At 35.2% G+C, this 24827-nt stretch overlaps 1 protein-coding gene and 1 pseudogene across 1 annotated transcript in view; one reads left to right on the top strand and one right to left on the bottom strand.

The window, feature by feature from the left end:
• BMT2 (base methyltransferase of 25S rRNA 2 homolog) overlaps positions 1 to 24563 on the top strand; it is an 88130-nt gene extending 63567 nt beyond the window's left edge. Inside the window, exons 4-5 of the mRNA XM_060108052.1 lie at positions 4813 to 4927; positions 21341 to 24563. Of these exons, the coding sequence (XP_059964035.1) occupies positions 4813 to 4927; positions 21341 to 21970 (745 nt within the window). The 3' untranslated portion in view covers positions 21971 to 24563. The remainder of the gene's footprint in view (positions 1 to 4812; positions 4928 to 21340) is intronic.
• Positions 19475 to 20532, bottom strand: LOC132496161 (protein-L-histidine N-pros-methyltransferase-like; annotated as a pseudogene).
• Positions 24564 to 24827: the final 264 nt, after the last annotated feature.

The raw sequence follows: 24827 nt of genomic DNA, 5'->3' as shown, positions 1-24827 counted from the left end.
AAATAAATAAATAAAATAAAAATAAAATGAAAGGAATTATCCCACACTCATCTTAAGAGTCTAGCATAACCTTGATATTAAAACCCATCATGGACAGTACTAGCACAGAAAATTATAGTCTGATCTCACGAACATAGATGCAAAAATCTGTACACACACACAGTTTATCCTAATTATTCAAAAATTCCATATCTGCAAATTCACCTACTCACTAAAATTCAACTCCAGTGTCAGTACTCATGGAATTTTCAGACTCATTTGTGGACATGCTGAGGGTGGTGAAAAATATGTTATCTGACACACACCTTCCCAGCTGAAGTCGAACAATGCAAGCTCTGCCTTATTGTTTCAGCTCTCAAGTATAAAAATGTCCCATTTTCAGTCTATTTAATATCACATTTTTTGTGCTTTATTGATTTTACGTTTATTTTTTAAATTTTATTTTTGGCTGCATTGGGTCTTCATTGCTGCGCACGGGCTTCCTCTAGTTTCGGCAAGCGGGGACTACTTCGTTGCAATGCAGGGACTACTTCGTTGCGATGCGGGGACTGCTTCATTGCGGTGCACGGGCTTCTCACTGCAGTGGCTTCTCTTGTTGCAGAGCATGGGCTTTAGGCGGGCGGGCTTCAGTACTTGTGGCTCGTGGGCTCTAGAGTGCAGGCTCAGTAGTTGTGGCACATGGGCTTAGTTGCTCCGCGGCATGTGGGATCTTCCCAGACCAGGGCTTGAACCTGTGTCCCCTGCATTGGCAGGCGGATTCTTAACCACTGTGCCACCAGGGAAGCCCTATTTTGCTTTAAAAATGGCCCCTAAGCATAATGTTAGAAAGTTCTATCAAGCCTGTCTGAGCACAGGAATGCTGTATTATGCCTTACAGAGAAAATAGTGTATTAGATATGCTTCCCTTAGGCATGAGTTATAATGGTGTTGTTTGTGAGTTCAGTGTTGATGCATCATAATACATATTAAATAAGTTACCTTTAAACAGAAATACGCATAAATCCAAGTTATGTGTTGCTCTGGTGTTGAAAGTATTGTAACCAGAGGCCTAGTCTTGTATTTCCCTTAGGAGCATGGTTCGGTGATTGTGGTGACTTTATAGACCAGACCCATCACAAATAGAACCAACTATATATACATATATAAAACAAATCCTTGAAATTATGAAGACAATAGTTTATCAAAACCAAATTAGATTCTTCCCAATAAGGCAAGATTGATTTAACACTACAGAATTAATGAGTATACTGTATCACATAAACAGATCAAAGAAAAGTCATATCTCAGTAGCTGAGTACATTTGATAAAATCCAACATAGACTTGTGTGAAATTTTTTTTAAAGGAACTAGCAAAATATAAAAGTAGCTTCATCAACTTTATCAAGGATTCTATATAAAACCTACAACAGTCATTATATTTAACGGTGAGTTATACATTAATGGTGAACATTATACTTAATGTTCCCTCTGAGACTGGAAACAAAATAGTACCTGCTTGTATTAGTCCTGTTTAATATTGTATTAGAAGTCCTGGGCAAAGCAGCGAGGCAAAAAATAGATGAATGGGTGGGTGGATGGATAGATAAGAAAAGAAGAAATAATATTATTTTTCACAGATTATATAACTATGTACCTAGACTAGAATACCCAAAATAATATACAGATAAGCAGTTGAGATAACAGGAATTTAGTAATGCTGCTGGATACAAATCACTGTACAAAAATGAATTGCATTTCTGTAACCAACAATGAAAAATCAAATTTTAAAAAATAACAAGGTTTATCCATAGGGGAAAAGCAGTAACAGCACCAAAAAATATGAGTTAACACGAAATACAAATCCAACAAAATATACATGGAACCTTTTAAGAGAAATTGTTAAAGCTATTGAGAGACAATGAAGAACTAAATAGATGGAGAACTATGCCATGTCCATGGATTAAAAGAGTCCATATTGTAAAGACGTTAATTCTCCCAAATGATCTTTAGATTCAGTGCCACTCTAATCAAAATCACAATGGGATGTGTTGTATAAAGGTACTATCACACAGCCATGTACATGAATTAACTACAGAAACACAAATGACACTCACAAACTTAAAGAAGAAAGTCACAAAAGCAAATGTGTAGTGTAAAACTGAACTATGTTATTCAGAAGACATTCAGTCATAGGTAGCAAGACTATAAAAGGAAATCAAGGGAATGATCATCACTAAAAACAGGATAGTGGCTACCATTACAGAAAGGGGTAGGGGATGTTGTCAGGGAGGATCCTGTTTCTGCAGTGCAGGCAATGTGTTATTTCTTGACCTGGGTGATAATTACTTGGATGTTCTGTTCACTTTGTGATTAGTCTTTAAACTAAATATATGTTTGATGCAAAAAAAATTACAGAGCTCAACCAAAGAATTTGAAATGGATTAAGTGTATTACTGAGAGTTAATGTTATTAAGTTAATCCATGATATTAAGTTATTGGTAATTATATTTTAAAGTTGAATTAAGTTGAATGATTTGGAATACTCCATCCAGGTAGAAAGGTTAATTTCTAAGAAGCACTTTTTTAAAGACTATCAGAAATTTTTTGTTACCCAATTTACTAGCATCTACCAGTATTCTGCTTTTACTATGTTCAGGAAGATAGTAAAATTCTGCTTTTACCATGTTCAGGAAGATCATTAGTGGACAAACCACAAAAGATTTTATATATAACATGATATTAATAGCTAACAATGATATCTACCACTTTTTGAGCATTTACCATGTACCAGATACTAGAGCAAGAATTATAAACTCATTATCTCATTTAATCCTAGAAACGACCCTTAAGTGTGGGTACCATTGTTGTCCCCATATCACACAGGTAAAGGACAGAATCAGGCTTTGATTTTAGTCTCTCTGATTCCAGAACTCTTGTTCTTAACCATAGCCCCACATAAGGATTAGAACGGCAATCTAGTAGTGTACTTAGTATTACATGTTGTTATAGATTCATTTATTCAAACTGGTTATGATTTGACTATTCAGATTTGTTAATTCAGCAGAAAATGTCAGCTATATGCCAGGCATTTCAAGGTACCTATCTACTGGATCTTTTGCTCTGTTTAGCAACTTGGAACCTATATCACAGTAGTTCTCTGGCCTCCTTCTTCCTTAGAGCTAGTGTATTGTGATATTTCAAGTATCGCTAAACTTAATTCAACTTTACAGATGATTATTTGTTATACACATCACCCAAACTACATAATAATCTGCTTCCTGATTTGGCCGCAGTACAGAAAATTACCTTTTGAGCCCTAGGATCAGCTCTTATTGCTGAGGGAATTTCTAGCTATTCCTTTTATTTCCTTATACCCTCATAACCCCTTCTTTGGATGAGTTCTTAAATAAAATTTTGTTGACAGAAATCTTTTAATTGGTTCATATTGTTTTTATGGTACTATAAAATGCCATGTACTGTATTAAACAGGTCCTGTATACAGTTTATTTATAATAAAATGGTGATTATGGTCATTTCTATAAAATGTTAGGACATCAGGCTCTTGGTAAAGAATGTAACCCCTATTTATTGCATTCCTTTTCTGAAAAAACAAAATCAACTTTAGATTATATTATTTTATTTTGACTTACAGTGCCTTTTCCAGGAGCTTAACTACAGTCTGTAGTTTAACACCTCTCTAATGGACACTACGGCAATATGCTAGCTGAGGTAAAAGGAACAGAAACTGGGCAGATTTTCTCTGCCTTATAGGCTTTAAAGAACCAAGATTCTGTTTTTACCCAGTTATTTCACTATATTTCTTTCCTTTATGTTTCCAGTATCTAGTCATAATTTTTTTTCAGAAAAATTGTCTTAATATCAATAAAATGGCATATGTCTTAAGTTGGTTTTTATTATTGCTTTACTGTCTGAACACTAGGACTATAGGCTTCAGACCAACAAAAATCTACTGTCTTCCTTCATCGTTATTTGCTGCTATGTAGATCCATATTATCAATAGTTGCATTTGACTAACTAAATGGTCATGTCCGGTTTTGTTTACCTTCTTTTTTCCTACTACTTTTGGACACAAGGAACGCTCCTGCACAAAATAAAATTTTTCATAACTTAAGAAATACTATTCTATCATTGCTTTGCTCTTTGGTCCTTTTAAATCATTGAGACAAATTCAAGTTAAGTCCAAAGACATCATTATATTGACTACTGAGAATTAATTTGTGAATGGATTCTTTCATCTACAAAGACAGTTTTCAAAGTGTGGTCTGGGGATCTGAGACCCTTCTAGGGTCTCTGTGGGGGGGAAATTATTTTCATCATAATACTAAAATATCGTTTGCCTTTTCTACTCTCCTCTTGAGTGTAGGGTTGAGTTTTCTAGAAACTTCATGGCATGTGATGTTGCAACAGCTTGAATGCAAAGCAGACATGCGAATCCATCTGTCTTCTATTAAGCCCGACATTAGAGAGACTTGAAAAAATGTAAAACAGTAGCTCACTTTTACTATCTTTCTAATCTAGATTTTCATTAGAAACTATAATTTACATTAGCATATACTATAGTGTTATTGTTTTATAAATGAATTGATGTTTTTAAACCATTCAGTTTTAATTTCAAATATGGTATTATTGATAGAAACTGCATAAACAAAAGAGCTCTTTTAGGCCCTCAGTAATTTTTAAACATGTAAAGGGATCATGAGACCAAAAAGAGAGCCAATAATCTATATGACCTTTTTTATTCTCAAATGTTTGCTTTTTTCTTATATTTTATTTCATCTTATAAAAAGCATAATGAAAATTATCTATTTTTAGGTTGCTACAAACCTCAGGAAAGATCAGATTACTTGATGTTGGCAGCTGCTTTAACCCATTTCTGAAGTTTGAAGAATTTCTAACTGTTGGCATAGATATCGTACCTGCTGTAGAGGTATGCATAGTTCTGTTTGTTTTGAGGTGAATATTTTACATATATAATATTTTACATATTTTACATATATATATACACAAAGGAAAGCACTGTCTTTACATTCCTGAAATAGCAAATATATTTCTTGTGTACAAGTTGATAAGAGACTATTTCTATTCAAAACTAAAAGTATATTTTGTGAAAATTTGAGCATTTAGTTAACTAATATTAATTTGACCAGTACCATATTTGTCTTCATTTTGTTTTGTTCCCTGTTTATCATCTATCATTTCAATCAAGAAACTTCAGTAAGTTGCAAAGATTCCTTATTTTATTTTTTAATGCATCTCTTTCTGAAATGTACTCTGATGTAGAGCTATTATGAAATAGTGGAAAGAGCAGGGGCTCTGGAGACAGCCAAAACTTTATTAAATCCCAGATATTTGTACTTAGTAGGTAAAACTACTTAACTTTACAAAGAATGTTTCCTCTGCTTTTAAAATTAGATTTTTTTTTCCCTCAATGACATAAGTTTATAACATTTGCCATTTTACTTTTGATATGGCACCAGACACAAAAATTTTTTTACAAATTTTTATTGCTATAAAGAGATTGTGGTAGAGTATAAACTCAGGCTCAGAGATTTTTTTTCCTCCACTGCTATATTCCCAGTACCTAGAGGAGTGCCTGGCATACTAAGTACTCATGAAATACTTCTTGAATAAAATAATGAAATCTTATTTTCAACCTTGATTTGACTCTCTGAGCCTCAGTTTTCTCGTCTGTGCAGTGGGGTTTGTAATGGACCATACCTTATAAGATTGTTGTCATGTTTACTTGAGAAAAAGTATTTAAAGCACCTAACAAAGCACCTGTTATATAGTGAGCGCTAAAGAAATGTTTGCTGTTATTATTGAAAAGTTCCTGCATGAAGAGTCAACTTTCATATGAATTTATTCTTTAATTTTTATGAGCTTGACTGTCTATATTGAATCTATATGACTAACACTGACGAATAAGAAAATGCTAAAAGCGTTACTCTTATCTCCTAAAGGTAGACAGATACTTGCTGTACGGTAAAACAGCTGTTCTTAGCTTACCACGGCAGAGAACTCCTGGGCCATTAGAAGCTATATTTTTAAAGTGCAGGTGGATTTGTACATGGATTCTCTCCCCTTCCTTCCTCAAGACACACATTAGAGATGTCCTTCAAGGACTGGTAAGACATGATGACCATTTGATCTAAACCTAAGGCTCAAATATTAAAATATTAAGCTTATTTATAGATAGGGCTATAAATTTTCAACTGTAAAGCCATTAGAGAAGGCAAAAGAACTACTATACATGAGTTCAGTAGTAGAATCAGACTTTGATAATTCCAGTACACTATAACTAATTTTAAAACAAAGGGAAGAAACTTATACTTCCAGTCAAGATGGAGTGACAGGGACCAGACTGATCCTCTTTCCCCCTGCCTGCAGCAACTAAAAAGTGGACAAAATATTCAAAATAATATACAAGACACTGGACATCAGGTAATGAAGGACAGTGATCCCCAGGAGATGGAAAACAAATGAGATGGGCCATATGGTTGCACCAGCATACAGCCTTCAGACAGTTTCCAATGTGTGGCACAAACAGGTGATCCCAAGCAGAGTCCAACTGGTACTGAGTTGTAGAGGCAGAGATGAGAGTCCTGAGAGACCAAGACAGCTAGGGCTCATGGACAAAGTACCAAAGATATGAGAGCTGCACAGAGAGAAAACTCCAGGGGTCTGCAAAGAATCCTCCCTGAGTACTCAGCTGAGTACTTATCAGTACATGTCTGTGAGAAACTACATGAGACTGCAGGAAGTACCACCTCAAAGATCTAGAGGTTATAGTGCCCAGCACACTCACACAGGCTGGAAGTAGCACCCTTCCCACCAGCCACACTGGAAACCTCAAGAATCACAGTAGCCTGGGTAGAGTACACAGAAAAGCCTGCCATCAGTAGTGGAGAATAACTAGCCTTAGACTGAAGGCTGCTCTAGTCCCACCTAGCAAATCTTGAAACAAAAACCAAAAAGATCAAACTGTGTCCAGATAATTTAACTACATCCTAGAGCAAAGTTAGAATATTTATAGCAATACCAAGTCATCCAGGATGCAGCAAAGTAAAATTCACCATTCCTAGCATCCAATAAAAAAGTAATCAGCTGGGCTTCCCTGGTGGCGCAGTGGTTGAGAATCTGCCTGCTAATGCAGGGGACACGGGTTCGAGCCCTGGTCTGGGAGGATCCCACATGGCGCGGAGCAACTGGGCCCGTGAGCCACAACTACTGAGCCTGCGCGTCTGGAGCCTGTGCTCAGCAACAAGAGAGGCCGCCATAGTGAGAGGCCCGTGCACCGCGATGAAGAATGGCCCCCTCTTGCCACAACTAGAGAAAGCCCTCGCACAGAAACGAAGACGCAACACAGCAAAAATAAAAAATTAATTAGTAAACTCCTACCCCCAACATCTTCTTTTTTTTTTTTTGCAGTACGCGGGCCTCTCACTGTTGTGGCCTCTCCCATTGCGGAGCACAGGCTCCGGATGCACAGGCCCAGCAGCCATGGCTCACGGGCCCAGCTGCTCCGCGGCATGTGGGATCTTCCTGGACCGGGGCATGAACCCGTGTCCCCTGCATCGGCAGGCGGACTCTCAACCACTGCGCCACCAGGGAAGCCCCCCAACATCTTCTTTCAAAAAAAAAAAAAAAAGTAATCAGCCAAGTAAAGAAGCAAGAAAATAGGACCCACAATGAGGAGGTCAGTCATCCAGCAGAGACCAACTGTGAACTGACACAGATGTTAAAATTCGGAAACAAGGACATTAAGATAGGGACATTATGACTGTATTCTGTATGAACAAAAAGTAAAGTAGAGACATGGAAGATAATTAAAAATACCCAAATCTAACTTCTGGAGATGGATACTATGATCTATGATATGAAACATGTACTAGATGGGATTAACCGTACATTAGATATTGAAGAAGAAAAGTTAAACTGAGGACATGGCAATAGAAACTACCCAAAATTAAGCTGAGATTTTTTTTTTAATGGAAAAGCATCAGCAAGCAGTGAGTTAATTTCAAATGGCCAAATATAAGCATAATTAGAGTCCCCCCCAGAAAGAAATGAAAGAAATAATGGTCAGAATTTTTCTGAACTTGATAAAAGCTAACTAATAGTAGAGCTGACCCTTGGCACCAGGGGAATTGTTCCAGGACAGCCCACCACCACCACAGATATCAAAGTCTGTGGATGCTCAGGTCCTTAGAGTTGGCTCTTCATATCCCTGGGTTCCATGTCCACAGATACAGAGGACTAAGTGTATATTTCTTGGAAAAATCCATGTATAATTGGACCTATGCAGTTCAAACTCGTGTTGTTCAAGAGTCAGTTGTAATGTAGAGTTTATATTCTATATAAAAATAAAATGTATGATAACAAAAGCACAAGAGGGGAGAAAGGGAAATATACTATATGTATAGTAATAGGTTTTTATAATATATATGAAGTGGTAAAATACTATTTGAAAGTAGACTATGATAGGTTAAAGATGCAGACTATAAATTCTAAAGCAACCAGTAAAATAAAGAGTTACAGCTAATAAGCCAGCAAAGGAGATAAAATAGAATTACAAAGAAATTTCTTTAATCCAAAAGATGGCAGAAAAGGGAAAGAAACAATGAACAGATGGCAAACATAGAAAATAAATAGCAAGATCATACATTTAAACTTAAGTTTACCAATAATCACATTAAATAGATATGGCCTAAATACCCCAATTAAAAGGTGGAAATTGTCAGATTGGATTTAAAAAAGCAAGAGTCAAATATATGTTGCCTATAAGAAATGCACTTCAGTTATAAACACACAAAATAGGATGTGTAAAAGAAAGGCACTGTGGCACTATTACAGTCAGACAAAGTAGATGTCAGAGGAATATTACCAGCAATAAAGATGGCCATCTCATAATGATAAAACGGTCAATTCATCAAGAATATATATGCATCTAATAACAGAGCTTCAAAATACGTAAACCAAAAACTGATAAAGTAGCAATTACAAATAGACATTTATAAAATTATAGTTGAAGATATCATTACCCCTCTCTCAATAACTGATGGAACAATTAAAACATTGGTCAAAGAAGAACTCACAAGGAAAGTTAGACCATAATTTTCTTTTTTTTCTTTTTTTTTTTTTTGTGCGGTACGTAGGCCTCTCACTGTTGTGGCCTCTCCCGTTGCGGAGCACAGGCTCTGGGCATGCAGGCTCAGCAGCCATGGCTCACGGGCCTAGCTGCTCCGTGGCATGTGGGATCTTCCCGGACCGGGGCATGAACCCATGTCCCTTGCATTGGCAGGCGGACTCTCAACCACTGTGCCACCAGGGAAGCCCTAGACCATATTTTCAAATGAAGATAAATAAAAACATATGATATCAAAAACATAAGATATGCATAGGATGCCACTAAAATCACTAAAATAGTACTTAGAGGAAATTTTACAATACTAAACACCTTTATTAGAAAAATAAGAAAGGTCTCAAAGTAATGACATCAACTTTCCAACTAGGAAGAAAAACAAGTCCACATTAAATCCAAAATACAAGAAAGAAAATGATAAAGATTACAGCAGAAATCAATGAAATAGAAAACCTTCAGAAAATAGTAGGGAAAAACTGATTAAAGCAAACACTCTTTGAGAAGATCAATAAAATTTATAAATCACTAGCCATACTGATTAGGAAATAAAGAGAAAGGTGTGACATCATGTATATTTTACCAATATTAAAAGAAAGGAAAATAAATATTACAAAAAATTTTTGCCAATAAATTCCACAGCTTAAGTGAAATGGTCAAACTCCTTGGAAGACACATACTGCCAAAGCTCACTCATGAAGAAATACATAACCTCAGTAGCCCTAAATGTATTAAAGAAATTTGAATTGGCAGTTAAAAACTTTCCCACAAAGAAAATTCCAGGCTCAAATGGCTTCACTTCCCAACTTATTCTATGAGGCCATTACCCCAATACCAAAACCAGAGACATTACAGAACAACAACAACAAAAACTTGTAGACCATATCCATCATGAACATAGACAGAAAAGTTGTCTACAAAATTCTAGCATATTGAACCAAACAGTATTTCAAAAGGGATAATACATCATGGCTAAGTTTGATTTATTCTAGGAGTGTAAGATTGGTTTAATGTTAAAAAAAAATACTCAATCTATGACACCTATACAAAAATCTACTCAAAATGGATTAAAGACCTAAATATAAGACCAGATACTATAAAACACCTAGAGGAAAACACAGGCAGAACACTCTGACATAAATCGCAACAATATTTTTTTTTGATCTGTCTCCTAGAGTAATGGAAATAAAAACAAAAATAAACAAATGGGACCTAATTAAGCTTAAAAGCTTCTGCACAGCAAAGGAAACCATCAACAAAACAAAAAGAGACAACCTACAGACTGGGAGAAAATATTTGCAAACAATGCTACCAATAAGGGATTAATCTCCAAAATATACAAGCAACTCATACAGCTTAGTATCAAAAAAACAACCCAATCAAAAAATGGGCAGGAGACCTAAATAGACATTTCTCCAAAGAAGACATATGAATGGCCAACAGGCACATGAAAAGATGATCAATATCACTAATTATTAGAGAAATACAAATCACAACTACAGTGAGGCATCACCTCACACCAGTCAGAATCGCCGTCATTAAAAAGTCTACAAATAATAAATATTGGAGAGGGTGTGGAGAAAAAGGAACCCATTTACACTGTTGATGGGAATGTAAATTGGTGCAGCCACTATGGAGAACAGTATAGAGGTTCCTTAAAAAACTAAAAATAGAGTTACCATATGATCCTGCAATCCCACTCCTGGGCATATATCTGGAGAAAACTCCAATTTGAAAAGATACATGCACCCCAGTGTTCATAGCAGCACTATTTACAATAGCCAAGACATGGCTATCTGTCCATCAACAGATGAATGGATAAAGAAGATATGGTATATATACACCATGGAATATTACTCAGCCATAACAAAGAATGAAATAATGCCATTTGTGGCAAAATGGATAGACCTAGAGATTATCATATTAAATGAAGTCAGACAGAGAAAGATAAATAGCATATAATATCACTTATATGTAGAATCTTAAAAAAATAATGATACAAGTGAACTTATTTACACAACAGAAACAGACTCACAGACAGAATACAAATGTATGGTTACCAAAGGGGATAGTGGGGGATGGGTTTGGTGAGGAGATAAGTTAGGAGTTTGGGATTAACATATACACATTACTATATAGAAAATAGATAAACAACAAAGACCTACTGTATAGCACAAGGAACTCTACTCAGTATCTTGCAATAATGTATAATGGAAAAGAATTTGAAGAAGAATATATATATAAATGAATCACTTTGCTGTACACCTGAAACTAACACAACATTGTAAATTAACTATACTTCAGTTTAAAAATCGTTAAAAATAAAATTACATATACCATAAAAAAACCCACTTATTCTTTTCATCACAGTAATACACTAAAAATGAAACCTACAGCTAACATCATACTTAATAGTGAAAGAAAAATGTTTTTCCAATAAAAACTGAAAAAAGAACAAGATAAGATTACTCTCACCATCTCTATTCAGCATTCTCTAGAGGTTTTAACCAGTGCAGGAAAGCAAGAAAAAGCAATGATGGGCATCCCAAATTGGAAAATAAGACCTAAAGCTGTCTTTGTTCACAGATGACATTGATCATCTATTACATTATTCTGTGGAATCTACAGAGAAGCTACTAGAACCAGTAAGTGAGTTTAACAAGGTTGCAACATATAAGATTAACATATAAAAATCAATTCATATATACTAGCCACAATCAACTAGAAATTAAAAATAGTACCATTTGTAATAGCATCAGAAATATGAAGTATTTAATATATGAACATATATTTATATGAAATATAAAGCTGACAAATATATGGCAAACCTGTATATTGAAAACTATAAATTATCAAGAGAAAGTAAAGAAGACCTAAATGAGTAGAGATATATACTGTGTTTATTAGTGGAAAAACTCAATATCTTTAACACATCCATTTTCCCAAAAAATTGATCTATAGATTCAGTGCAATCCTGATCAAAATTCTGGCAGGTTTTTTTGTAGAAATTGAAAAAGGTATTCTAAAATTTGTGTGGAAATCCAAAGGTCCTAGAATAACAACTTTTTAAAAGGATAGTATTGGAGAGTTTCAAAATTTATTTTAAAGTTATAGTAATGAAAACTGTGGTATTAGTGTCAAGATTATCCATGAAATATAACAGAGAGTCCACAAATAGGGCTAAACCCCTTATAGGGGTCCCAGAGGAAGAAGAGGGGAGAGGATCAAAAATGTATTTGAGAAAATTATGGCTGGAAACTTTCCAAACCTGAAAGAGAATAAACTCATATCCAGGTACAGGAAGCACAGAGGGTCCCAAAATGATGAACCCAAACAGACCCATATCAAGACATATCATAATAGAAATGGCAAATTTAAAGAGAAAATTTAAAGACAGCAAGAGAAAAACAAAGAGTCATATACAAGGGAATTCCTGTAAGGCTATCAGCTGATTTCTCTGCAGAAATTTTGCAGGCCAGAAGGGAGTGGCATGATATATTCAAAATGCTGAAAGGGGAAACCTGCAAACTAGGATACCCAGCAAAACGATTATTTAGAATAGAAAGCGATAAGAACCTGCTGTATAAAAAAATTTTAAAAAGAAAAGAAAAAGAATAGAAAGCAAGATAAAGAACTTCCCAGACAAGCGAAAAATAGTTTATCAGTACTAAGCCTACCCTAAAAGAAATGTTAAAGGGCCTTCTCTAAGTGGAAAGAAGTAAGGATCTACAGGAAAGGGAAAATCCCACTAGGAAAGGCAAATATATAGTAAAGACAGAGAATCAGTTGTGAAAGCAACTGTAACTGCAATAAACAGTTAAGGGAGAATCATGCAGATGTAAAATATGACATCAAAACACAAATGGGAGGGGAATTAAAAATGTAGATCTTTTAAAATGTGTTTGAACTTAAATGACTGTAAGTTTAAAATAAGTAGATATATTATAGGTCAATACATATGAACACTGTGGTAACCACAAACAAAAAAACAAAATAGATAGACAAAAATTAAAAAGAAAGGAACACAAGCTTACTACTAAAGAAAGTTCATCAAACCACAAGGGAAGAAACAAAAGAAGAAAAGAACAAAGAACTACAAAAACAGCCAGAAAACAAGTAATAAAATGGCAATAAGTACCTACCTATCAATAATCAGTTTAATGCCAATAGACTAAATGTTCCTATCAAAAGACATAGAGTGGTTGATTGGCCTAAAAAACAAGACCTATCTATATGCTACCTATAAGAGACTCACTTCAGAGCTAAAGAGACACACAGAATGAAAGTGAGGGGATGGAAAAGATATTTCATACAATGACAAGAAAGTGGGGGTAGCAATACTCATATTAGACAAAATAGAATTTAACAGTGTATAACAAAAGACAAAGAAAGGCATTATATAATGATAAAGGGATCACTACAAGGAGTTTTACACTCATTAACATATATACATCCAACACAAGAGCACCTAAATATATAAAGCAGATAACTAACAGACATAAAGGGAGAAATTGACAAGAATACAATAATAGTAGGGGACTTTAACACCTTACTGACATCAGTGGACAGATCACCCAGATAGGAAATCAGTAAGGCAACAGTGGTCTTAAATGACAGAATGGACCAGTTGGACTTAATAGATATCTACAGGACATTCCATCATGAAACAGCAAAATACACATTCTTTTCAAGTGCATGTGTAATGTTTTCTAGGATTGATCACAGGCTAGGCCACAAAACGAGTCTCAACAAATTTAAGAGAATAGAAATTATATCAAGCGTTTTTTCCAGCCACAACAGTATGACACTAGAAATCAATTACAGGAAGAAAAATGGGAAAAGAACAAACAGGGAGACTAAAACAACATGCTACTAAAAAAAACAATGGTTCAACTAAGAAATCTAAGAGGAAATCAGAAAATACCTCAAGACAAATGGAAATGGAAACACAACTTCCCAAAATCTATTGGATGCAAAAGCAATTCTAAGAGGGAAGTTTATCACAATACAGGCCTTCCTCAAGAAAAAAAATCTCAAACAACCTAATCGTGGACCACCTAAAGGAATTAGAAAAGGAAGAACAAAGCCCAAAGTCAGCAGGAGGAAGGAAATAATAAAGATCAGAGAGGAAATAAATGAAATAGAAACCCCCCAAAATAATGGAAAAGATCAATGAAACCAAGAGCTGGTTTTTGAGAAGACAAACAAAATTGATAAACTTTTAGCCAGGGTCACCCAAGAAAAAAAGAGAACCTAAATTAACAAAATAAAAAACGAAAGAGGAGAAATAGCAACTGATACCACAGAGGTACCAAAAGAAAAATAAAAGAATACTATGAACAGTTATATGCCAACAAATTGGACAATCTAGAAGAAATGGATAAATTTCTAGAAACATACAACCTGCCAAGACTGAATCAAGAATAAACACAATTTGAACAGACTGATCACTGGTAGTTTAACTGAATTTGTAATTTAAAAGAACGCCCAGCAAACAAAAGTCCAGGACTGGATAGCTTCACAGAGGAATTCTGCCAGACATACAAAGAAGAGCTAATACCTTTCGTCTTCAAACTAGTCCATAATATTAAAAAGGACAGAACTCTCCAAAATTCATTCTACAAGGCCACCATTACCTTGATACCAAAAACAGCAAGACACTACAAAAAAGAAAATTGCAGGCCAATATCTTTGATGAAAATAGATGCAGAAATCCTCAACAAAATATTAACTAACCAAATCCAACAATACATTGAAAATATCATACACTATCAAGTGGGATATAGTCCAGGGATGCAAAGATATTTCAATACTTGCAAATTAATGTGATACACCACATTAACAAAAGGATAAAAGTCACATGATCATCTCAATAGACACAGAAAGCATCTAACAAAATTTAACATCCATTCATGATAAAAACTGTCCTTATAGTTGGTATAGAGGGAACATTTCTCAACATAATAAAGACCATTTATGAGAAACCCACAGCTAACTTCATACTCAACTGTGAATAGCTAAAAGTCTTTCCTCTAAATTCAGTAACTAGACAAGAACGCCCATTCTCACACTTCTCTTTATCATAGTAGTGGAAGTCCTAGCCACAGCAATCAGGCAAGAAAAAGAAATAAAATGCATCCAAGTTGAAAGGGAAGAAGTAAAACTGTCATTAATTGCAGATGACATGATAGTTTATATAGAAAACTCTGAAGTCTCCACCAAAAAACTGTTAGAACTAATAAATGAATTTAGTAAAGTTGCAGGATATAAGGTTAATATACAGAAATCTTATGCTTTTCCATACACTAGTAATGAACTATTGGAAAGTGAAAGTAAAAAACAAAAGTCCCATTTAAAATCACATCAAAAGGAATAAAATACCTAGGAATATACTCAACCAAGGAGGTGAAAGACCTATACTTTGAAAACTATAAAAAATTGATGAAGGGGCTTCCCTGGTGGCGCAGTGGTTGGGAGTCTGCCTGCCGATGCAGGGGATGCGGGTTCGTGCCCCGGTCCGGGAGGATCCCGCATGCCGTGGAGCGGCTGGGCTGGTGGGCCGTGGCCGCTGAGCCTGCGCGTCCGGAGCCTGTGCTCCACAGCGGGAGAGGCCACGGCAGTGAGAGGCCCGCGTACCGCAAAAAAAAAAAAAAAAAAATTGATGAAGAAAATTGAAGATGGCACATAAACATGGAAGTATATCCTGTGCTCTTGTATTGGAAGAATTAAGGTTGTTAAAAGGGCCATACTACCCAAAGCAAACTACAGATTTAATGCAATCCATATCAAAATACCCATGACATTTTTCACAGAACTAAAACAATTAATCCTAAAATTCATATAGAATCACAAAAGACCCCAAGTTGCCAAAGCAGTCTTGGGAAAAAAAAACAAAAAAAAACTGGAGATATCATGCTCCCTGGCTTTAGACTATACTACAAAGCTACAGTATTCAAAACAGCATGGTACTGGCACAAAAACAGACACATAGATCAATGGAACAAAATAGAGAGCCCAGAAATAAACCCACACACCTATGGTCAATTAATCTATGACAAAGGAGGCAAGAATATAAAATGGGCAAAAGGCAGTCTCTTCAGCAAGTGGTGCTGGGAAGGTTGGACAGCTGAATGTAAGCCAGTGAAGTTAGAACACGCCCTCACACCATGCACAAAAATAAACTCAAAATGGCTTAAAGACTTAAACATAAGACATGATACCATAAAACTCCTGGAAGAGAACATAGGCAGAGCACTCTTTGACATAAATTGTAACAATATTTTTTCAGATCTGTCTCCTAGGGCAAAAGAAGTAAAAGCAATAATAAACAAATGGGACCTAATTAAACTTAAAATCTTTTGCACAGCTAAGGAAATCATCGACAATACAAAAAGACAACCCACAGAATGGGAGGAAATATTTGCAAATGATATGACTGACAAGGGGTTAATATCAAAATATGTAAACAACTCATACAATTCAATATCAACAGAACAAACAACCCAGTCGAAAAATGGGCTGAACACATGAATAGACGTTTTTCCAAAGAAGACATACAGATGGCTAATAGGAACATGAAAAGATGTTCAACACTGCTAATTTAGAGAAATGCAAATCAAAACAACAATGAGATATCACCTTATACCTCAGAATGGCTGTCCTCAAAGTCTGCAAATAACAAATGTTGGAGAGGATTTGGAGAAAAGGGAACCCTTGTACACTGTTGGTGGGAATGTAAATTGGTGCAGCTACTAAGGAAAATAATATAGAGGTTCTTCAATAAACTAAAAATAGACAACCATATGATCCAGCAATTTTACTCCTGGGTATATATTAGAAGAAAATGAAAACAGTAATTCAAAAAGATAAATGCACCCTTGTTTTCATAGCAGCGTTATTTACAAAAGCCAAGATAGGAAAGCAACCTAAGTGTCATCAACAGATGGATAAAGAAAATACATACACATACACACAGGTATATACACATACATACACACACAATGGAACCTTACTCTGCCATAAAGAAAGAATGAAATTTCTGCTATTTGCAAAAACATGGTTGGAACTAGAGAATATTATGCTTAGTAAAATAAGTCAGACAAAGACAAATACTATATGATATCACTTATATGTGGAATCTAGAAGATAAAACAAATGAATGTATATAGTAAAACAGAAACAGACTCACAGATATAGAAAACAAACTAGTATTACCAGTGGGAAGAGGGAAAGGAAGAAGGGCAAGATAGGAGTATGTGATTAATAGATACAAACTACTGTGTATAAAATTGATAAGCAACAAGGATATATTGTACAGCACTCTGGAATATAGCCATTTCATAATAACTTTTAATGTAGTATAATCTCTAAAAATACTGAATCACTGGGCTATACACCTGAAGCTAATATTATAAATTAACCATATTTCAATAAAAAAAGAAGACATTGTTAAAAGAATGAGAAGACAAGCCATAATCTGAGAGAAATATTTTCAAGTTATATATCAGATTAAGGACTTGGATGAAGAATAAAGAACTCTCAAAATTCAATAAGAAAATAGGTTTTTAACATTTAAAACAACCCAGTCATTTTTCACTATGCAAAAAAATTGAACAAACACTTCACCAAAGAAGATACCCAGGTAAACATCACTACTCATTAGGAAAATCCAAATTAAAACTTCAATATACTGCTGCACACCTGTGACTATGATTAAAATTTAAAAGCCTGGCCAGTCCAAGTGTTATGAGGATTTGGAGGAACTGGAACTGCAATAAACTCCTGGTAGAAATGTAAAACTCAGTATAAGTGCTTTTGAAAATAGTTTTGAAGTTTCGTTAAAAGCTAAACTTGCACGTACTATATGATCCAGCCACCCCTTCCTTGGTATTTGCCCAAGACAAATGAAACATGTCCATTCAAAGACAAACAGGAATGCTCATAGCAGCTCTAGTTGTAATAGCCAAAAACTAGAAACAACCAAGTTATCTATGAAAGGTATATCTTAATATAGTAGCCTACCTCAGCAATTAAAAAGGAATAAACTATCAATACAAGCAAAAAAATGGATTAATCTGAAAATAATTGTGCTGTATGAAAATAAGAGTACATTATTCTGTATTATTCCACTTATATAAAGTTCTAGAAAATACCCACTGATCTATAGAGATAGAAATCACATCAATGATTGCCTAATGGCAGGGGAAAAACAGGGAGGGTACAAGGAAGGGACTATATAAGGGGCACAGGAAAACTTTGGCAGGTGTTGGATCTATTCATTAATTTGATTGTAGTAGTGGTTTCATGAGTGTATAAATGTTAAAACTTACCAAAGTGTGCACTTTAAATGTTTGTGTGTCAGTTATACTTCAGGTTGTACATCAGTTATACTATCCCCCTACCCCAAAAGGAGCAAAAGGAAGAAGAAAAACAACCTTTTTCCACGTAGTTCCATGTAGTAGAACTTTGTGTCGCATTTCCTAATAGATAGTCCAGATGCTTATGTGACCAGCTTGTCTACACACTAACAGAACTGAGGGACTAAGGTATTAAGCTCATATCTTTGGTAATTAATTAACTGTTGTTATATATAAGGGTAACTAATTTTTATCTAATTTTAAAACTGCTTTCTTATTCTGGATTATTTCCACAGAGTTTTTGTTTTTTTTTTTTTCCATCTCCAAAAAAGTTTATTAGCATGATTAAAAACATTTTTTGAATAATAGAATTTCTAAACATAAAAGAGTATCAGTAGCTATATCCTATAACCAGTATTTGCAACTGGATGGACAGCTTTATTGCCAGTCTTCATTTTATTAAAGACAATCCATATTTATTGGTTCCATGTGAAGTCATGACTGTTGCTTTGCCTGAGAATGAGTCCCTACTGCAGTTAAGTATAAAAAAATTATCTTCCAGGTGAACCGGTTTGCAGGGCAGAAATAGAGACACAGATGTAGAGAACAAACATATGGACACCAAGGGGGGAAAGTGGCTGGGGGCGGGGAGTGCTGTGATGAATTGGGAGATTGGGATTGACATATATACACTAATATGTATAAAATGGATAACTAATAAGAACCTGCTGTATAAAAAAATAAATAAAATTCAAAAAAATACATATATCTCCCATAATCGGAGTGTGACCTGCATTACAGAGTAAAGAGTTAATAAAAATCCTCAAAGAGTTGGGTTTTTGTTTTTCAAAAACATTTTTTACACACTACAAAGAAATAATTAGTATTTTGGCTTTTAAAATTCCTGCATGATATTTAGAATGGCAGTCCCCAAACGTCCTCCCTTCACAAAATTGAGAACACAGACCCTCTTCCGGAGCATACATTCTTGGGGTGGGCTCTGAAGACTTCAACCTCCACATGTTTATACTGGTTTGAGAACAAAGACAGCGTCATCCAGAACGTAGTAGTCTTTATACATGTCACCTTCACACAGGTATGGCAGTCTGGTGAAAGCTTCGATAACAAAACCAGCTTTTCTGAAAACTTCAGGCAGACTATTCACTTGTTCTTCCCAGTTCTATCCCTTGATTTCCAAAATTTCTGATGGTTTATCCCACTTGCCATCTATGTTTTCCACATAGGGATGAAAAGGTAAGACCAGAGCAAGGATGACCCTGCCTCTCGTTGGTTCCAAGACACTTCTGATACCTTTTAACAAAGTCGGGGGCTGATCACAGCGGTCCAGCAAATTCAAGCAGCTGATGATATCATACTGGAACCCTGTATTCTGCCAAGCACTCTGTATTTCTTCTTCTGAAGCTGCCATATTATAGTTTCAGACAGCTCAGTGGCATAAATTTCTTCAGAATGAGGGCTCATGTTTTTTGTGACTTCTCCATCTCCAGCAACTAAATCAAGAAGTCTGTGGGTTTTCCAGTCTGGATTAATTTTAAGCAGTCTCTGAAACTGATCTGGTGAAAACACATTGAGCCTCTTCCTAGCAACCCATTGATAGATGTTCTAGACATAAACTGGCTAAAAACAGATGACACAAAAGAGTGATATAATTGGATAAATAGCCAGCCCGATTTCTCAGTGCTGTTGTTTAGGTCTGTGTTCCTTGATCAAGGTAACTGAACAAAGACAGCCTGGAGTGATTCGCATAGTTTCTCTCTGTTGCACGCAAACCACTGATGGTCCTTCCTGCCGCCTGCGGCCGCCGCCAGCCCACCCTGGTCCGCTCGTCAGGTTCACGTACAGGGAGCCGGTGTGCGGGCTCCGCAGGGTCCACATCCTCCGCGCCAGCCACACGGACGCGGGGCTCAGACACAGCCAGCCCGCTAGCAGTCTCATCGGGGGCCGCGGCCACTCGCTCCGGTCACCGCCGGTGCCGGGGCAGGGAGGAGGACGCGCTGCCATCTCCAGCCGCCGCCGCCGCTGCCGCTGCCGCCCAGGATCGAGCCATCGCGCCAAACTCGCCCATCCAGCCCCTTCAGGGCAGAGGCGGAGGATCTCCATAGAGTTTTAATATTCAGCAAATGATACAGTGCTGTTTGTTTCTTTACTTGTAGTGTATCTCATGGTCATTTGACTCAGTTAATTAAATTTAATACATAGTTTGTTTCAAGCGGTAGATTCGCTATTTAATAGAATCAATATATTATTAAAATTACTTTTGAGATGGTTAAAGTTAATGGTTGAAAAGATGTTTTTCATGACCTTAAAAAGTTTTGGTATTTTGCTTTTACACATTTATAACTGCTTTCATTATCCTCTTTGACTTCTTAGATTCATCTTTATTTCATGGTATTTCTTATTTAAAGTTATTTTTATATAAACCTGTTTTTTGGTAACTATAAATGTTTAAGTGAATATAAATATGACTAAGTTTAGAAATAAATCGCCCCTGTAAGCTCTTACCCAAATAAGATTTTAAATAAACTCTTATTATTTTTAAAATATATATACTTAAACGTTATTTCTAATTTTTAATTAATTGTTACTCAGAAATATTTTTTTAAAATAATGACAGAAATTCTTTGGGCTTAATTACTCTGAGATTTTTCTGAGTAAAAGTTTTGGTTGAATAAGTCTGTGCAAGTGGAATATTTATAAGGGAAAGGTACATAATTAAAGCTTGAATTATATAGAAATGCAATGAAATAGCTTGGTTTAAAATTTATGTAATTAGGTGGAGGTAATCTTAAAATTCTTAACATGCCTTGTTTTTCCCTTTCTGCAGAGTGTGTATAAATGTGACTTCCTGAATTTGCAGCTTCAGCAACCACTCCAGCTTGCACAGGATGCTATAGATGCCTTTTTGAAGCAGCTAAAAAACCCTATTGATTCTCTTCCTGGAGAACTTTTCCATGTGGTTGTTTTCTCTCTCCTTCTTTCCTATTTTCCATCACCTTACCAGCGATGGATTTGCTGCAAGAAAGCCCATGAACTGTTAGTGTTAAATGGTTTATTGCTTATCATCACACCTGATTCCTCCCATCAGAACCGTCACGCTATGATGATGAAAAGCTGGAAGATTGCTATAGAGTCCCTGGGCTTTAAACGTTTCAAGTATTCAAAATTTTCACATATGCATCTGATGGCATTTAGAAAAACCTCCCTAAAAACCACAAGTGACTTGGTTAGTAGGAACTACCCAGGGATGTTATATATTCCTCAAGATTTCAACAGTATAGAAGATGAGGAATATTCTAACCCTTCCTGCTACGTTCGATCAGATATAGAAGATGAACAGCTAGCATATGGTTTCACAGAGCTCCCTGATGCTCCATACGACTCAGATTCTGGAGAAAGTCAATCCAGCTCTATTCCTTTCTATGAGCTAGAAGATCCCATATTACTTTTAAGTTAATATAAAAGCAAAAGGCCCTTTCAGTCCAGACTCGTAAACTTAATTGCTTACACTAATCAGAAGTACTAACATGAACTCAGTACTTAAAACCTGCTTTGCATAGAAGAAATGCAAAGGTTTACAGAGTTTGCTATTTTTTTCTACTTCTGGATTTTAAAATTTATTCTTATATAGAAAGCTTAAAGTTTCACGCAGAGTGACTCCTGTCATAGCAGAAACCACTGTTATTTTAGCATTTAGCACTAAGATATTATAGAAAGGTACCTTTTTCTCTTTAGTGCTATTGTGAAAAATGAAGCATAATTTGCTATGTATTTTTCTTATTTTCATCTTTTCAGTGTTGACTTTAAACCATTGCAATGAGAAACTAAGATATGTAGAAAGCTGTAGATTGCACTTTGATGACTCACAAGTTAAATGTGACAGAGATAGATTGGTTTAGTAGTTTTGTGATGCACTTATTCTTTTTTCTAACGAAATTGTTACCTGTTATAGAAAGCCATTTTGGCTCAGTTTTGTCTGATGATTGAACATTCCCCAAACTTTTTGGAATTGATAATTCTTATTCTTTCTTGCTTGCTCATTTGGCAGCATCAGACATTGGGGAGATATTTCCCCCAAAGTATGTATTCTAATTTGATTAGCATAGTACAGTAAACACCATTGCCAAAATAGAGTTTTCATATTTTTCTTGTTGATTTGGGCCTTGGTGTTAAGTATATTTAATGGTGAGAATTCACTTTTACTTTTTTACATTTAGGTTTCATTTACAAAATTTTCTATTTAAGCAAGGAACAATATAATACTCAATACTGACCCGAAACACATTTGTGAAAGGGTTTGCACTTGTAAGAGAGCTTATGTTCTACCTAGACCAACCTTAATAGGGTCCTCACCTTTCCATTAAGGAGGTGCTGCACTACAAGTCTGGAATTATATAGAAAAATTTTAAATTAACCCTCTGCTGGTAATCTCATAAAATGGTTTTGACGTTTCGGTATTCTAATTTCTATCTAAATCCTAGAAGAAATTTTTCTTTGAATATATGAACCATTAGTTGGCTGTGGGAATTTTCCCTTTCCACATTGATAAATGCCTTTCTGTGTTTCTGAATCAGAAGCAAATGATTAAGGAGAAATATATGTCCAACAAGACAAGATTAGTTTAAATGGCTAAGAACATTTAGTCCACATTGTCTTGTCAGCCAGCAATTGTCATGTAAACTATCATTTTTAAGAGTGCCACTGTGTGGATTTTTTTTCAAGTGGTTATTACATTAAAATTACCTCATACTGAGGTTTTTGCACTGAAATATCACAGTTTCAGATTTCATGGTTAATGTTGTGTGTGTGCGTTTTTAAAGGAAATTTGCATTTTCAATAGTTGATCCTAAATTCATAAACTGAACTTCTTTACTCTGATAAAAGTGTTTTTGTGCTTATTGTGAATTGCTGTAGTTAACTCTGAATGTCAAACTTTATTTAGAAATAAAAAATTTACCCTTTAAGATATAAATGGTTGAGTGTGTATAGCCAATATTTCAAATTAAATTTCACATTCTAAATTAATGAAAGTAACAAGATTGTAATTAACCTAAAAGTTGAGTAAATGCAATAAATATTGGTTGCTCAAATTTGCCAGAAATAACTTGAAGTTTTTCGTTTACTTTCAATAGCATAAGATTACTTAATAATAAGGAATAATTAGGACTTTCTTTCCAATTAAGAACTACAGGTCAAGTCTTGTAACTCGCCCAAAAGAAGAAAAAAAACACTGTGTTCAGGGTAACATAGAAATGTGTGTTGTTAGTACCTCCTTTACCATACGGTCCGTTTTCTGTGATTTGGCTAAATGCTATCTTAAAGGCAAAGAAAAGCAACATACCAAACAAAAGTGCTTTGAAAGTAAATGAAAACAGTGCTTTTGAGAGGCTGGTGTAAGTATTGATATATGACCTTGGAGTTAGCCCATGTGTTACAGCTAAAATGTTGGTGCTATAAATTCTTCTGATTGTTTACAGATGTTGATTCTGCTTATGCTCCAAAGTGTGCATGATGTATTTTAAGTAGTACTTTAAAGAAAAAATCTCTTTATAAAAACCTATACTCTCACTTAGTATAAATTTGTTTGGATTTATAAATCTAATTTGTTACTACTGTAAATTCATCTTCAAAATTAGGTTGGCGCAGGATTTAAACTAATACATATTCCACCAAAGCCAATTCAACATATAAATGTTAAAATATAAGCAGTCATGTGGCTTGGTGCCAGATTATATATGTAATGACACAAGAAGTTATTAGAGCCTTTAATACTGTATGGGTACTCTTGAGAATGATTTTGTTTGGATATGAAGAAGTTAAGGGGCCTCCTGTCACATTCACAACAGTATTCTCCAAAATAATTTGATGTTTCAAAAACAAATAAATGATCATTTGCTTGGTTTCTTCAGGATTATGACTAGATCAAGTGGTTTATATGGTAGTTGCCAAGTGGTGGGAGGTGGCTTACCTGAAAATGTATGTTTGTGTTTGTTGTATTTTTTCACATTTTGTGAACAAAGCACATTTATTAAAAATTTTAAATTTTCTAATATGCCTTGTCTGTTATTTACGAACTGAAAGTTTTGTGGTCTTGACCTAATCTCACTAAGTGATTTCAGAATTGGGAAGCAATTTAAAACTTAAATGACTTAGAATTTTCTATCTGTTTTCATCTAGTCCAGTCCCTTAATTTCATAAATTCATTCACTGAGATCCAGAGAGCTCAAGTGACTTACCCATTATCATGCTATTTACCAACGAACAAGGACAACAAACAAATTCTAGTTCATTATATGTCAACTATATCATACCCT

This window comes from Mesoplodon densirostris, chromosome 9, assembly GCF_025265405.1.
Source record: "Mesoplodon densirostris isolate mMesDen1 chromosome 9, mMesDen1 primary haplotype, whole genome shotgun sequence".
NCBI classification, from domain to species: domain Eukaryota; kingdom Metazoa; phylum Chordata; class Mammalia; order Artiodactyla; family Ziphiidae; genus Mesoplodon; species Mesoplodon densirostris.
The sequence above is the reverse complement of the archived record's forward strand: the minus strand, read 5'-3'. Positions and strand labels throughout refer to the sequence as shown.